A 13371-nucleotide genomic window follows, 5' to 3' on the forward strand; every position below is an offset into this window, starting at 1 on the left:
TGAGCGTAAAATATGATTAATTGTTATTAGAGCTGATTCATAATTTTATAAGCTGATAAAAGGGAGTGCTTCAGTTTAAATGAATTAAGAATAGGCTCGTTAGCTGGCATGAAGGACAGAACAAAAAGTCCCATTCTAATTAACCCAGCAACATTCACATTTTTCAGTTTGTCAGTTTTTGACTCTCTTTAGATAATTAAGACTATATGCAATATTTTGAGAATTGCCTATTTAGTATATAGATGGTTGAAGAACAATATTATGGTACATATTTACAAATAAGACTTCAATAATTTTTAATATATACGAAATAATTTCGTGAGGATTTAGTTAGCCCGAAATAATACTCATTTCATCGTATCTTCATCATCAAGAATATAAAAGCATGCAATAGAACCTTTTGGAATCTTTGGCTTCGGTCAATTTAGAGTTAATTGCATTCTTTTTTCATAATACTTACTATCAAAAGTTCAACCCACAGACGAACGCCCTCCAATTTGATTTTTCAACAATGAAATAAATTATGGTGTTTGGTCTACGAATAATATATTACATTTTCTATGCAGCTCAACGCTCAAAGGTAAACTACAATTATAAACAACTAATTAGCTAATCGAAGGCAGGTGAATGGCTCTGGCCCAGAGAGAGAGAGAGAGAGACCACCGAGGTAGTGCTATAAATACGGTCAGTGGCACCACCAAGAACCAACAGACCTTATCACATCGCCAAACGATAATCAACCATAATGCAGCTGTTCTGTGGAGTTTTGGTGCTCGGACTTCTGGGCTTGAGTCTGGCGGCGCCGCATGGACATGGACATGCGACCAGCTACAGCGTGCTGACTAAGCACGAGGAGCCAGCGCACAAGAGCTACGGACATGGACACATTGATCACGGCTATGGCGGCTATGGATATGATGGCTTGGGCTTAGGCTACGCCAGCTATGACCATGGCTACGATAAACACGAGCCATATCATTATCCCAAGTACCACTTTGACTATGGTGTCAAGGATGCGCACACGGGCGATCAGAAGAGCCAGTGGGAGTCACGCGATGGCGATAAGGTGCACGGTAGCTATTCCTTGAAGGAAGCAGATGGCACGACGCGTGTTGTGGAGTACACCGCCGATGATCACAATGGCTTCAATGCGGTGGTCAAGAAACTGGGACATGCCCATCACCCACAGGTTTACAAGAGCTACGGACATGGTGATGTTTATGGTGCCGGCTACGGACACGATGTCGCCCACTATGGTGGCTACGATCATGGATACGGACATGGACATGGACATGCCAGCAGCTATGTGAGTGTAAAGCAGCTCCATTAAGAACCTGATGCCAACAGCTAATGCCGACAGGAAGAATTAATGAGTGGAATATATGAACACAGACCGATCTGAACGTAATTATAACATAATACCGATGCATACCTAACAGAAGACCAAATAAGCTCTATACAGTATTCTTAATAATATTTTGTATTAAAGTATAAACACACAAAGTATCTCGAAAGCATTTTTCCTTTTTTCTTCTTTCCTCTTTTAGCAATTATTTCTTTAAATTTTTCAACACTTTTAGTATTTTTCGTAAAAAAATCGTAAATCACAAAATACCCATATTATTTGGATATAGAGCTAAATAATTAAGATCATTAAGGATAATGGTTAGATGATAATAAATAAATAAAATTTGTGAGATGGATTTCATCTGAACCAACTCAAAGCATTAATAACGTAGGCCCCAATCATTGCCTTAAGCTAACCATATTTGGTAGCTGTAAATCTTGGGTAGATATCAAAATGTAGCGCTCATCTTGTTTATGAAAATATTTATGGATTGCAATATTTTCAGAACAACGCGCAATTGCCAACTAAAAATTTGAAGTGGTCTTAAAAGTATGAAATGACAAAAAAAAGCTTGAAACAAAACATGAGCTGTGGAAAACAAGAAGGTGAAGAAATACTTGAAGGCAGGGAGCTGGCTCGAAGCAATTTCTTTGTTTTTGTGTTTGCAGCTTAATATAGTTTAATTATAGTTAAACTCTATTTTTTTAGATAAATATTTCAGGGTATTTAAAGTCTATTTAAGAGGATTTCTATCATTGGTTATGCGTCCAACTAAGCGTAATGCTAAGCTATACTGACAACAAGTTCTTCAACAGATTTACTGAATGTGGTTAGTTTCCCATGGTTAGCATTAAAGATACTTTGCTGGCAAATTCGCAAGCCAATCGCTATTAATTTATGTTAAATCCAAACGTAATCCTGCCTGGTATAAATTTTATAACGCCAGTCAACAGCTGCAGCCGACTACTTTTACTCGTTGCAGCTGAAACCAAAAGTGGAGACAGCCAAATTGGTGTTTGATGCCGCTGCCTGGTGATAGCGAAGCGTAAAACGAGTTTTCCTTGGCCACAAATAGCGACTGAGTTTTTCATATGATTGTCAATTAGACTGAGGAGCTTAGGAAGCGTTCGTTAAAGCAATACTGTGCTCTGCTCTGCTCTTCTCTGCTCTGCTCTGCTCTGCAGTGCTGCCCACATTGGCGCATCGCTGCCGCCTGGCAAGATCTCTTCAGCTGACAGCGACAACAATTGTGGAACCAGTTGGGCCGGAAAATCTTGTCGCCGGGAAAACGGTTTGGTGCTTTGGCCATGCGCACTGCCTGATGTGGTGCCGGTCGTCTTCGTTTGCGACTGCCTATAAATACTTTGGCAATGTCGCGCAAACGCTTTAATTACGTTTTTGTCCTTGACATTGAACCAGTGAGGCGACGAGCAGCGAGCAGTGAGCGACTTCGACGCGTTTTTCGTGCGATTTTAATCGCCAGTGTGACGTGAACAATAATTTGTGTAATTTTTAAGTAAAATATTCATAGTAAATTAAATATTGATAGAAGCCATGCGTTTTTATGTAAGTGCAAAATATTTTTTGGCAAATGTGTTTTGTTTGCCATCGCATTGACCCAAACAAATTTTGGCTGCGATAAAGAGCGAAAGTGCCAAGCAAAAACTTTCACCCCCAAAAGTGAAAGTAGTGCAGAAATCAAAGCAAAGCGCATGCAAATGTCTAAACTTTTAGCAACTATTGCAGTTGTTCACATTAAAATTCAATTTTCTTCAAACAATTTTACAAATAAACATTGATTCTTATGCGAGCAAATGAACAATAAATAAGAATGTGGAAAATTTAAAGAAAAATTAAGCAATGAAAATTGGAAAGCCGCTTCATATATTTCTTAAACTGGAATTTGAGTTTCCCGGCGAAGCGAAAGTTTCTTACTTCAAATATTTTTCTCGACTTTTTTATTAAAAACTATTGTTTGTTATGCTAGTACCGAGCTGTAGAGCAATTATAATTACTTTTTCTCGATTAAGGCAATTCTTGAGACACATCCATTATAGTTTAAGATTATTTTTCTTTTATTTTATGAAGAATCAGATTTCAAACATAAAAAACTTTCATCGATTTTTAAGTCTTTCTGTTGGCAGCTAAGAGCTAATCCTGTAGATAAATTTTTATATTTTCATTATCCATATTAATTTTTCATAGAAATGTCGATTTGGAAAACCCAGCTAAATTTTTTACATACTTTGCAATTATAAGAAAGACTTAATCCACTCCAAATGTGTAAGCTATTCCCAATTGACACATACCCTAGATAAAATAGTTTTGTAGGTGGATTTTTAATTTAAACATGGCTGGCTTGTGGATTGACCAAAAATCAAAACCAAATTTGTTCACAACATGTACTCACATTCTTTTCGAATGCCAGACATGTCTTAAAAGCCGATTAGCTTGCGTTATTATCCATATATTCTCTAACTCAGTGTCTGCCTTTGGTGCGACCGAAACTGTACTAATTAGCCAGGTTTCATCGTGAAGCAACAAAACCAAACTATGTCTGGGCGAAAACGACACATGCCGATCGTGCCTGAAGCGAAAGAAATTGTCCAAAAATTTTGCAATTTTTCTTTTGACTGGTAGCACAAAAAAAAAATCAGTTACAAGTTGTAAACGGCAATTGGCAACAGGCAATTGAAAATTGAATTGAATTGAATTGAATTGAATTGTACGTGGCGTCGGCTGCCATCCTGCCAGACCTGTTTCGATATCCAAGCTACTGGTCTTAAGCAAAACCATCAATCTCCAACCTCAAGCGATTGCTGTCACATCGTACATACAAATGTGCGTCTGGCGGAGCCTAATTTTGGGGACAGCGAGGCGTATGCGTATTACCATTACCATTTGACAACTGTCACAACGCTGTATGACATGCCCGGACTGGGCCGTGGCATGCCTCTACTGGCCGTTACTTGAGAAATGTCCCAATGCATCTGAACACGCGTCGTTTGGCTGTTTGCCTGTTTGCCTGTTTGGCCAATTAATTGGCCCATGCTCGCGTAATAATTTTGTAGCCAATTTATTAACTGTTGGCTGTTGGTCAACTTGTTTTATCGTTGCATTTATTAAGCGCTCCACTGATAAAAACCGCACATTCATATTTATGTTAAATGCCTTAGATAACGAGACAGCCGCCTCCGACCCGCTGCACCAGCTGCCGTCTCCTGCTATTCACAGCGCTCCTTGCGATCAGCCTATGGACACGCCCAGTGGCCTGTAAACGAGTCACTGCCGCACCTGTCGTCGTAGCGGATGATGACGAAATGATGGAATATGCTCCACAATTTGTAAGTATCCCATACCCCACACCCCGCCCTCCACACACCACACCACATTGTGCATAAGCAGCTAATGGTATCTTTATACGACTGCCGAAATTCTCATGCAAACTTCCAAGTCACGCACAGTGGACGGCAATTGGATTATTAAACAAAATCACCCTCAAAAAAGTTTAGATGAAACAGAGATTTAATCTCATGTGAAAAGTATATTGCCAAAGTTCGCAAGCGAATTATATTTTTAAGATATTGTCGAAAGAACAAAAATTTAGTAAGCTCTAAAAAGAAATTTCGACTGAAATTTAATCACACATAAATCAAATATTGGTTGTGCTTTGAGAGTAAACTAATTTTATATATACAGGTGATTATGAGTATTTAAAATAATTTTCCCATTTTAGGAATTTCATTTCGCTTTGTTTTAATACTTTTCAAACTTTGGACGACCTTCGCATATTTGCAAATTTCAATTCTTTCAACTACCGACAAAATATATTTTTAGTGCAGCAAACGCATTTTTCGCCATTGCCAGCAATTCAAAGTGAATGTTGTTCATGCGTTTTATGATCGTCCCCACCCACAAGATATTTTTGTGTGTAACGTATCGTCGCCCACATAAATCAACTTGGAAGTGGCATGAGCTGATCTGGTGGGGCCCAGCCTGGCCTGGTTGGCGCTGTCCTGGTCTGGGCCATTGTTTCTTTTACTTTTTTGTTGAGTCTATTGACGGGAGAGAAGGCTGCAGGTAGCCGAAAATGCGTTTTGCGTGCAGCACACGATCAACGATCAGCCATCAGAGATCAGCGTTCGAGTGCTGGCGCCATATAAGGCAAACTCACGCAGCTTGCTGCACCTACACGCATTTGGGAAGGCCGCGAAAGGAGACAATTGTTTTCATTGTAACTGTAAAGCTATTGACAAGGCGCGTTTAACATTTTAAAATGTTTTTCATGTGCTGCTGCAACAAGTTGTCGACCCCCCCGTCTGTCTGTCTCAACTGTTTGCCTGTTGCAACGCCTTGGATTGTGCGCGGCTCGAGCCAGCGCCTGTCTGACAGTCAGTCAGTCAGTCAGTCTGTTTGGCTGTTTGTCTGCTTGTCAGTTATCAGAATATTTCATTTGACTGTATGCTCTCTCCCACGATCTGTCTGATCTGTCCCGTTGTCACTTTGACGCGCACGGCCAACACAGCGTATACGCAATTCAAATGCAATTGCAGCGCATTTGCGTTTTGCGCATACGCCCAGTCAGCCCGGCCATCATAAATTCTCTCCGCGTGCGCAATTTATGAGCCAAAGTTCACACGCACCCACCAACTCAGCAATAAGGCGATCTGTCGACCACCAACCGCGGCCACAGCTCATAACTACGCGACTGCCAGCGACTGACTCCTGGGTGGCCAGTGGTCAACAACAACAACAGCTAGCTGGCTCCGCCTGCCACTTATGCAACCAAGCATGGCCAAGCACCCAAAAAAGTAGCTTTGATTAAAAACAATATTTTTTCTCGTAAGCCTTGGCTGCTCAGGTTACGCACTCGCAATGTAATCATTTGTTTTCGGCGGACAGCGACAGCCAGCAAAAGCAAATTGATAGGCAGCCAACAACAACTGAAACTGCTGCCAGACTCGAATCTGTAGACTCTAGAGTGGACTGCAGCCTGGACACGACTGTGGCCATTTATGGACGTCTGCGCTTAATTGAAGCCAGCGCCAAGGCATGTGAAATACTTTTGCGATTTGCCCCCTGCTCCGCTTGAACAGAGGTGTTAAGATAAAAAACTAAAATAAATCCAATAAATATAACAGACAAATATTACACAGGCAGAGATAAATGACAATGCTCCACATTTGTATTAGCTGAATTTATGTAAAGCTAATGGCTATTATGGACATTTTGGAAAGTTCTCTGTCAAAATGGCGCATTTCATTTAATGCCATTTAGTGGCAGCTTTTTATTGGCTTTCTAAAAGCCAACACAACTCTTTTTGTCAAATATCTAATTAATGATTAAATGCCATTTGACTTGATGGCGGCTACAGATCAAAAGATCATTACATAGACTCGGACTAGCCCAAACCCAACCCAGCCTCCAGTGGCTTTCAAACTGTGCACAGCGCGCGTTTTTGCCTTGACACAATTTTAAGCCAAAGTCTAAGCCAAAACGGCGTTTATTTTATTTGACTTTATTTTTTTGTCGTGAATACATATAAATTCTAGAGGTTTTTTGTGGCAGCTTTTGGAGTATTAGAGCACCAGTGCGTGTGTATTATTTTTGTATTTTTCGATGGGTGTGGTCAACGCTTTTTAAGGCATATTAGAAACAAATATTATATCTATTATATATAAAAAGAAACAGTCTCTGATATTCCCTAAAGGTGCATTTAAAGATATGCTAACTGGAACAGTTTCCCTACCTATCAACAAAATTTACCAAAATGAAAATCTTATATTTTTAAAACGAAACCATAATTAGATAGGCAGATTACCCTAGCCTAGGCCGGAATTGGCTTAACATATATTCTTATTTAAATACAAAATATGTATAAGTTTATGTAAATATGCACTCACCCAAAAATTAACATTAACAGGAACGGTTATTTCATTGGCATCTATTAGTAGGAGGGGTAACGTCGGTCATTTTTTATTATACATATCACTTGTACACTTATCACTATTATACACATCCCTGAAAAAAAAGGGTAAGCGGATTAGAGAAAGAATGAGAGAGAAATAGTAAAAAGACAAATGAAGAAAGATAGATCACAAGAGAGTTTATTGCAGTAAGAGTAAGGGGACTATTAAGCTTATTTGATTGCAAGAAAAACTAGTTATTATTACCCTTTTAATCAAAACATAAGAGCTCTAATGTCTTACTTGAATTAATGAGAATCCAAGAGTTGGCTATTATTCTAAGTCTTTTAATTTTAATTTGCAGTGCTGAGGAAAGTAGTTTCGCTGTGTTTGGTATAAGAAGACATGTAATAATTTACCTAAATATACATGCAAACATTCATACATATATACAAACATATATTCATTCAACATACAGTCAATTAGATAAGCACAACACAACACACACAATTCTTATAGTTCAGACATGAAAAGCTGTACGGCTTAATTGAATTCATGAGAATCGCATAGAAGGGGCGATAGTTCAAAATATTTTCTTTAATTTGCTGCTTAACAGGGGACTTTATATATAATTACCCACCCAATTAGAGACAGACAGATATACAGAAAGATAGAAAAAAGAAAGACAGACAGACAGTCAGACTGACAAACAGACAGACAGACATAAATAAATACACACACAATGCGTATACATATTGAGGCAAAACAATAAGGCCAAGGTAAGAAATGGTCTATTTTGGCCAGGTTTTTGTCTTTCAATTTTAGACACCTATTTTTACCCTTGTAACAAAAAATTAAAATGTTTCCCAGTATTTTGGAATACAGTTGATTAATCATAGAAAATAAATTATTATGGATAAGCACTAAGCCAAGTTCCACTTCAATGCAGGAACAATAAAAATACGATTAAATGAATTTCTAATTACCTTATTAATATGTAAAAATTAAATTAATAGTTTGATTATTTATTTTACAAACCATACTCAACAAGGAACATCCGGAATATGCATTTAGCTATGGAGTCAAGGATCTGCACACTGGTGATGTGAAATCGCAATGGGAGTCAAGGGATGGCGACGGTGTCAAGGGTCATTATAGTATTCTCGAGCCCGATGGCTCCATACGCACGGTGCACTATACAGCGGATGCCAAAAAGGGTTTTAACGCCATCGTGAAGACCGTGGGCGCCAATTCACATCCGATCACAGAGACGCCCGAGGGTGAAAGTAGTGTCAACGATGATACCTCACAGTCGAAAATCAATCATTATAGCAAAGATCAGGAGCACATAGTGCTGAGTTCCGATATAAAGCCGTTAAAGAAGCCCATTGAGGACCTGACGCATTCTCACCCCAAGATACCTAGCCTGATTGAGTTCAAGCCGCATGCCCGTATAAAGCAGGTGCCCATGGAACTGGAGCCAGACATCAGGAATCGTCTGCAGCAGGCGAGGGATAACTATTACAAGGAGATTGCGGCGGCCCATCAATTGGAGGACTACTCCCAAAAGCTGCAACCCACCTATCCGGTTCAGGAGAGCGACTGGAAGGCGCTAATTGTCAATGAACCCAAGGAGTATCGTCCACACTATAGCACAAGTCAGCCTCATCAGCATCCTTACTATGAGCATTACCAGCCAAAGGAGCTGCCCCAGAACTATCTGCACAAGCCAGCAGCGCCTCTGCAGTCACTATACACAAACTACGCGTCCGCCAAGCCACGACCCAGCAAAAGTCCAGAGCCCATCTCCAATCACATACACCAGAAGAAGGTTGTCCACACCACGCCGGGCCTGAAGCACTACAAGTACAAAACTGTATCCAAAAGCTTTGCCCGTCCCGATTACGCCAGCTACTTCCAGCGTAAGCCCAAGCAACTGCACGCCAATTCACTGGCGCCCCATCAACGAGCACCACGACCCGAGGTAGCTGGCCCCGTACTCTTCCCCCAAGTGCTGGATGACGATGAGTTCGAGGAGATCTCAGACGATGAACAGGGCTCCGCCTCCGCTAGCCTAGTGCAGTCCATGGTTCGGCGGGATAAACAGCACATGGTGCCCATGTATGCCAGGGGCCATCAGTTTGCAGCGGCCAGCTATAGAAATCTTCAGGGAGTGTAGCGGATTTTTGTCGATGTTATATTGAGGAGGTGATTTTTGTGAACTGTTTCCTTTATATTTGTTAATTTTATATTATTTATGCCTAATTTATTGCTATTGTTTAGTTATTGTGTTTTAAATAAATGAATTTCTTTACATAAAAACAACTTATAGAATTTGGACTAGAATAGGTCATATTTTCGAGGCACGGCACGAAGAATGCGCTTGATATTCACTTATTTACATTTTAACATAATTTGTTTTTCGCCATTTTTGCATTATTTTAATTAAACAACAATTTTATGAGGTTTTGTGGATAATAGAAATGTGCAAAGACGTTTCTCTCAAGTAACTGCTTCTATATTTCGAGATAGGTTTGAGATTGCCTGCGATACTCAGATATTGCCCATTATTTGACGTAGCTAATTCTTTATTCTACCTTTTCGGGCTTTATAGTAACTTTATTTTGCGGACATTTGTGGACAGGCCAAATATTTGATGTAGCTATTTGTTGGGCTTTATCTTGCCTTTATTTTTCATGCCCGAACCTGCACGCGAATGAATTGCGAGGCCGCGGAAAGTGTAGTTCAAGTACCTCAAGAATCGAGTCGAACCTCGCAATTGCTCCAATTTTAAGTTAACAGACACAACCAACAAATAGGCTAGGACTACAACTGGGCCAGTTGCTGGCTGTAGCCTTGCATTGTGTCAACCACACACAAGTGCTGAGTCGAACCTCGAATTCGCAGGCCACATTTATATATGCACATATTTGCCACAGTTTTGGTGCAGTGTCATAAACATTTGTCATAATTAACACAAATTAGGCAGCATTTGAATGCGAAATGCTGCTGCTGCTGTTGCTGCTGTTGCAAATGCACCCTGCCCACCTGCGATGGCTTCTAACTGCCCGCTAACTGCTGGCTAATCCAATTAACTTAATCTCGGATAACGAGTTTCAATAGACAGCTATATATGCAACTGTGGCGAATGCATGGTCGTACTTGGTACGTACCAAGTATTCTAATTAAAAGTACTTTTTGTCAACTTAAGCAACTTTGGCATTGACTTGGTTTTTACTCTCGACTGGGCTAAAGTGCGTTCAATTTGTCTGAGATACTGTATCAGATGTATAAATGCACTATATACTAGGTACCAGTATGTAAAGCGTTTGCTGTCGATGTGGCGTGTCAAATGCCATCCACGTTACACTTTTCAAAAAAAAATGCATTGAATATATACCTGTATACATGTATTTGTAGATTTGTATGTATGTATGCATGTAAATATGCAAATGGCTCCCACATCAGCCAGCCAAATTGAGAACAGCATTCTAAGCTGATTTTGGAGTCAACCAGTTACTCAATTCGCATAGATCAATAAAAATGTTGATCCACAATTGATGTGCAAATGTGTGCAAAGTGTAAAAAAAAAAGAAACACTTAACGCGCACTTGGACGCGTGAGAAATGTCTAAAAGTCAATTGAATGCAACAAATTCTCAGTATTCTGTGTTTTTGAGGCAGAGGCGTTGCCCCAACGCTCCCAATTAAATAATTTACAATTTTCTAGATTAGGCGCCGCCTGCGACGAGGCGACATTGAACGACTGAGCACAGTTGAGCTATGACTCAGTCGACTCTCGAGACTTGAGATCCGGTTTGCCAGCTAGAAAATCTTTACAGCCGACACGCACACCTATTAAGGACCTGGAGATTGCTGGCAAGATTCAGAGAGAATGTCAACTCAGTCGAGCAATTAGCTGGTAAAACAAATGTGAGACAATTTTAAAAATTCCATTGCATTCATTGCCCGTTTGCCTGGCATCGTTTCTTGCCAAATCGCTTGGATTTTGGCGGCTTAGAATAATTAATGCACCCGCCTGCCAAATGGCCGGGTGTTAATTTATGGTTGTCTACGTAAATCGCATATCGTAAATCGTAAATATGCTATGTCTATGGCATAATCGCAAGCTCACAATTGCAGCTACCCAGTTGACTTTTGGAGGTTGGGCAAGGCGACAGACAGACAGACAGACAGATAGACAAACACAGATCAGAAATCATTTTTGATTGTTACTTTGCTTGTTAGCAATTTCCTGCCTGCCCACAATTTGTTCATATTGTGTTTTCATGCAATATATTTACATATTCTGGGCTATCTTGCAGCAACATTTCAGTATAAAACAATTAAATACGTTGCAGTCGAAATACATATATTTGAGTGAGCGCGAGTGGGCTTTATCTCTTTTTCTTCTTATGGGAACTTACACTTATTCCATTAGCCAACATTTGCTGACATTTGCTACAAAGCTGCAGCTCATAATTTTAATTTACGATACACAACTTCATAGGCATGGCTGTCAAGTAGACGCGGGTATATATGCAAAATTTAAAAACTCAACTCCAACACGGATGTACAAATAGATATTACCAGATATATGTAATTGTCTTTAAAAACTGAGCGCAGCAGAAGAAGTGCAAAGTATTTTTTATGGAATTTCACAAACAAAAATTTCATTCTTAAAACATGATACTGCAAAGTGTCATAATTTTGTACATATGGCTTGCTCGAAAAAATTAACTCGCATTAAAAAGCCGAAAAAAGTGGCCAGTATTTACATATCAATATTATTACAATCAATCTTATAACAATCAATGCTACATATAAATAATCACAACAGGTCATAAATTGAGGCGACATTTGCAGAGGTCACATACAAATCTTTTTCGGAATTTCTAGCAAATTTGGTGAAGGATCTGGAGACTCCAATTCTAATTATTTCAGCCGTAATATCAGTTTTTCATATAAAAATAAGAATAATAATCAAAAGACTTTTTTCCAGTTAAATTTCTTACATTATACTGGGCAGAAAATAAAAGTACAACGGAATACAAAAAATATTTGCCTATTTTATTTAAAGCATCAGCAAAGGCCGATCTTTTTCCTCCATTTTAGCGATTGATATAAAAATGTATCTTAATACTTTTGCTGGCCGTTATATATTTGTAAAAATTCTTGGCTGACAAGATTTGTTTCGAACAAAAGTGGTTCAGTGTCAGATGCTTTTCGACTTATGTATGGACTTTAAAAAACTGCTTAAAGCTTCATAACAGGGTAAAATGCTTATGCAGTACAACAACAAGAAATATCAATTTCTGGAAATCAGATAGTTCCATATGCTTGATTTTATGGTACCAAAATTACGCAATTAGATAACGATCAATTTTTCCTAAAACACGACAACAGCTAAACAATTTTAGTTGTTTCATATAATTTAATGGAAAACATTTCACAGCATGAAAAACGTGTTGGTAAGGCCCAAGCCTAAGCCAAGGTGGATAAACACAGAGCATAAGCTGCCTTAGGCCGTAATTGTAGTCAATCCTGCGGCTATTAGCGCGACTCGCAATATCAGTTGACGGCAAAATAACACGCATACGCAGTGTTGTACGCCCCACACTAACACACACACATAGAGAGTTTGATACCCAACCCGTTCGGCCTTTCAGCATTTTTTATAGCGATTTTGCACTTTTAAAACTGGTTCAGTTTTTCGATGCGTGTAGAATTAGATTCAAGATTTGGGTTTTTAGAGATTCGAGATCGTCAATTGCGCAAATAGGCAGGCGGTATTAAATCTGTATCTTTATGAATATGTGTTGGCAAATTTTGAAATGTTTACGCACGCGGCATGTACAACATGCATTTCGATTTTCAATGAGCGACAAACAATCTAGATAGACGCGTGCACACACATAGACAGATACACACACACACACACACGCACATACATGCGCACAGGTCGCTACAAAGCTGGGCTCATATGGGTATGTAAAATAATCGACGTGAAAATTTTAAGTGAAATCTAGATTTTTCAATTAAAAATTGATGCTGTGCGGCGGGTGGAACAGCCGCCGAGACGTAGGAGGAGCAGTAGGAGCAACAGCAGCAGCAGCAG

The 13371-nt window shown here is 39.4% G+C and overlaps 2 protein-coding genes across 4 annotated transcripts; both read left to right on the plus strand.

Moving 5' to 3' along the window:
- Positions 1-717: 717 nt before the first annotated feature.
- Positions 718-1456, plus strand: Cpr76Bb (Cuticular protein 76Bb). Its single transcript, XM_064689530.1, has one exon. It carries the CDS (start codon positions 746-748, stop codon positions 1328-1330), a length of 585 nt encoding a protein of 194 aa, XP_064545600.1. The 5' UTR covers positions 718-745; the 3' UTR covers positions 1331-1456.
- A 2034-nt stretch (positions 1457-3490) lies between these two features.
- Positions 3491-9510, plus strand: Cpr76Bc (Cuticular protein 76Bc). Of its 3 annotated transcripts, none has more exons than XR_010437096.1 (3): positions 3491-3631; positions 4525-4692; positions 4803-4908. XR_010437096.1 is itself a non-coding variant. In XM_064689602.1 (3 exons), exons 2-3 carry the CDS (start codon positions 4669-4671, stop codon positions 9431-9433), a joined length of 1152 nt encoding a protein of 383 aa, XP_064545672.1. In that variant the 5' UTR covers positions 3491-3631; positions 4525-4668; the 3' UTR covers positions 9434-9510. The 3 variants fall into 3 exon arrangements, 2 of the variants coding, with proteins under 2 accessions (XP_064545672.1, XP_064545673.1); XM_064689602.1 differs by lacking the exon at positions 4803-4908 and adding an exon at positions 8306-9510; XM_064689603.1 differs by lacking the exons at positions 3491-3631; positions 4803-4908 and adding an exon at positions 8306-9510 and having other exon boundaries at positions 4249-4692.
- The last annotated feature ends 3861 nt before the right edge of the window (positions 9511-13371 follow it).

Source organism: Drosophila montana, unplaced genomic scaffold, assembly GCF_035044405.1.
Source record: "Drosophila montana isolate Dmon_TW-CO22-7 unplaced genomic scaffold, ASM3504440v1 contig_3218_1, whole genome shotgun sequence".
Taxonomy (NCBI): domain Eukaryota; kingdom Metazoa; phylum Arthropoda; class Insecta; order Diptera; family Drosophilidae; genus Drosophila; species Drosophila montana.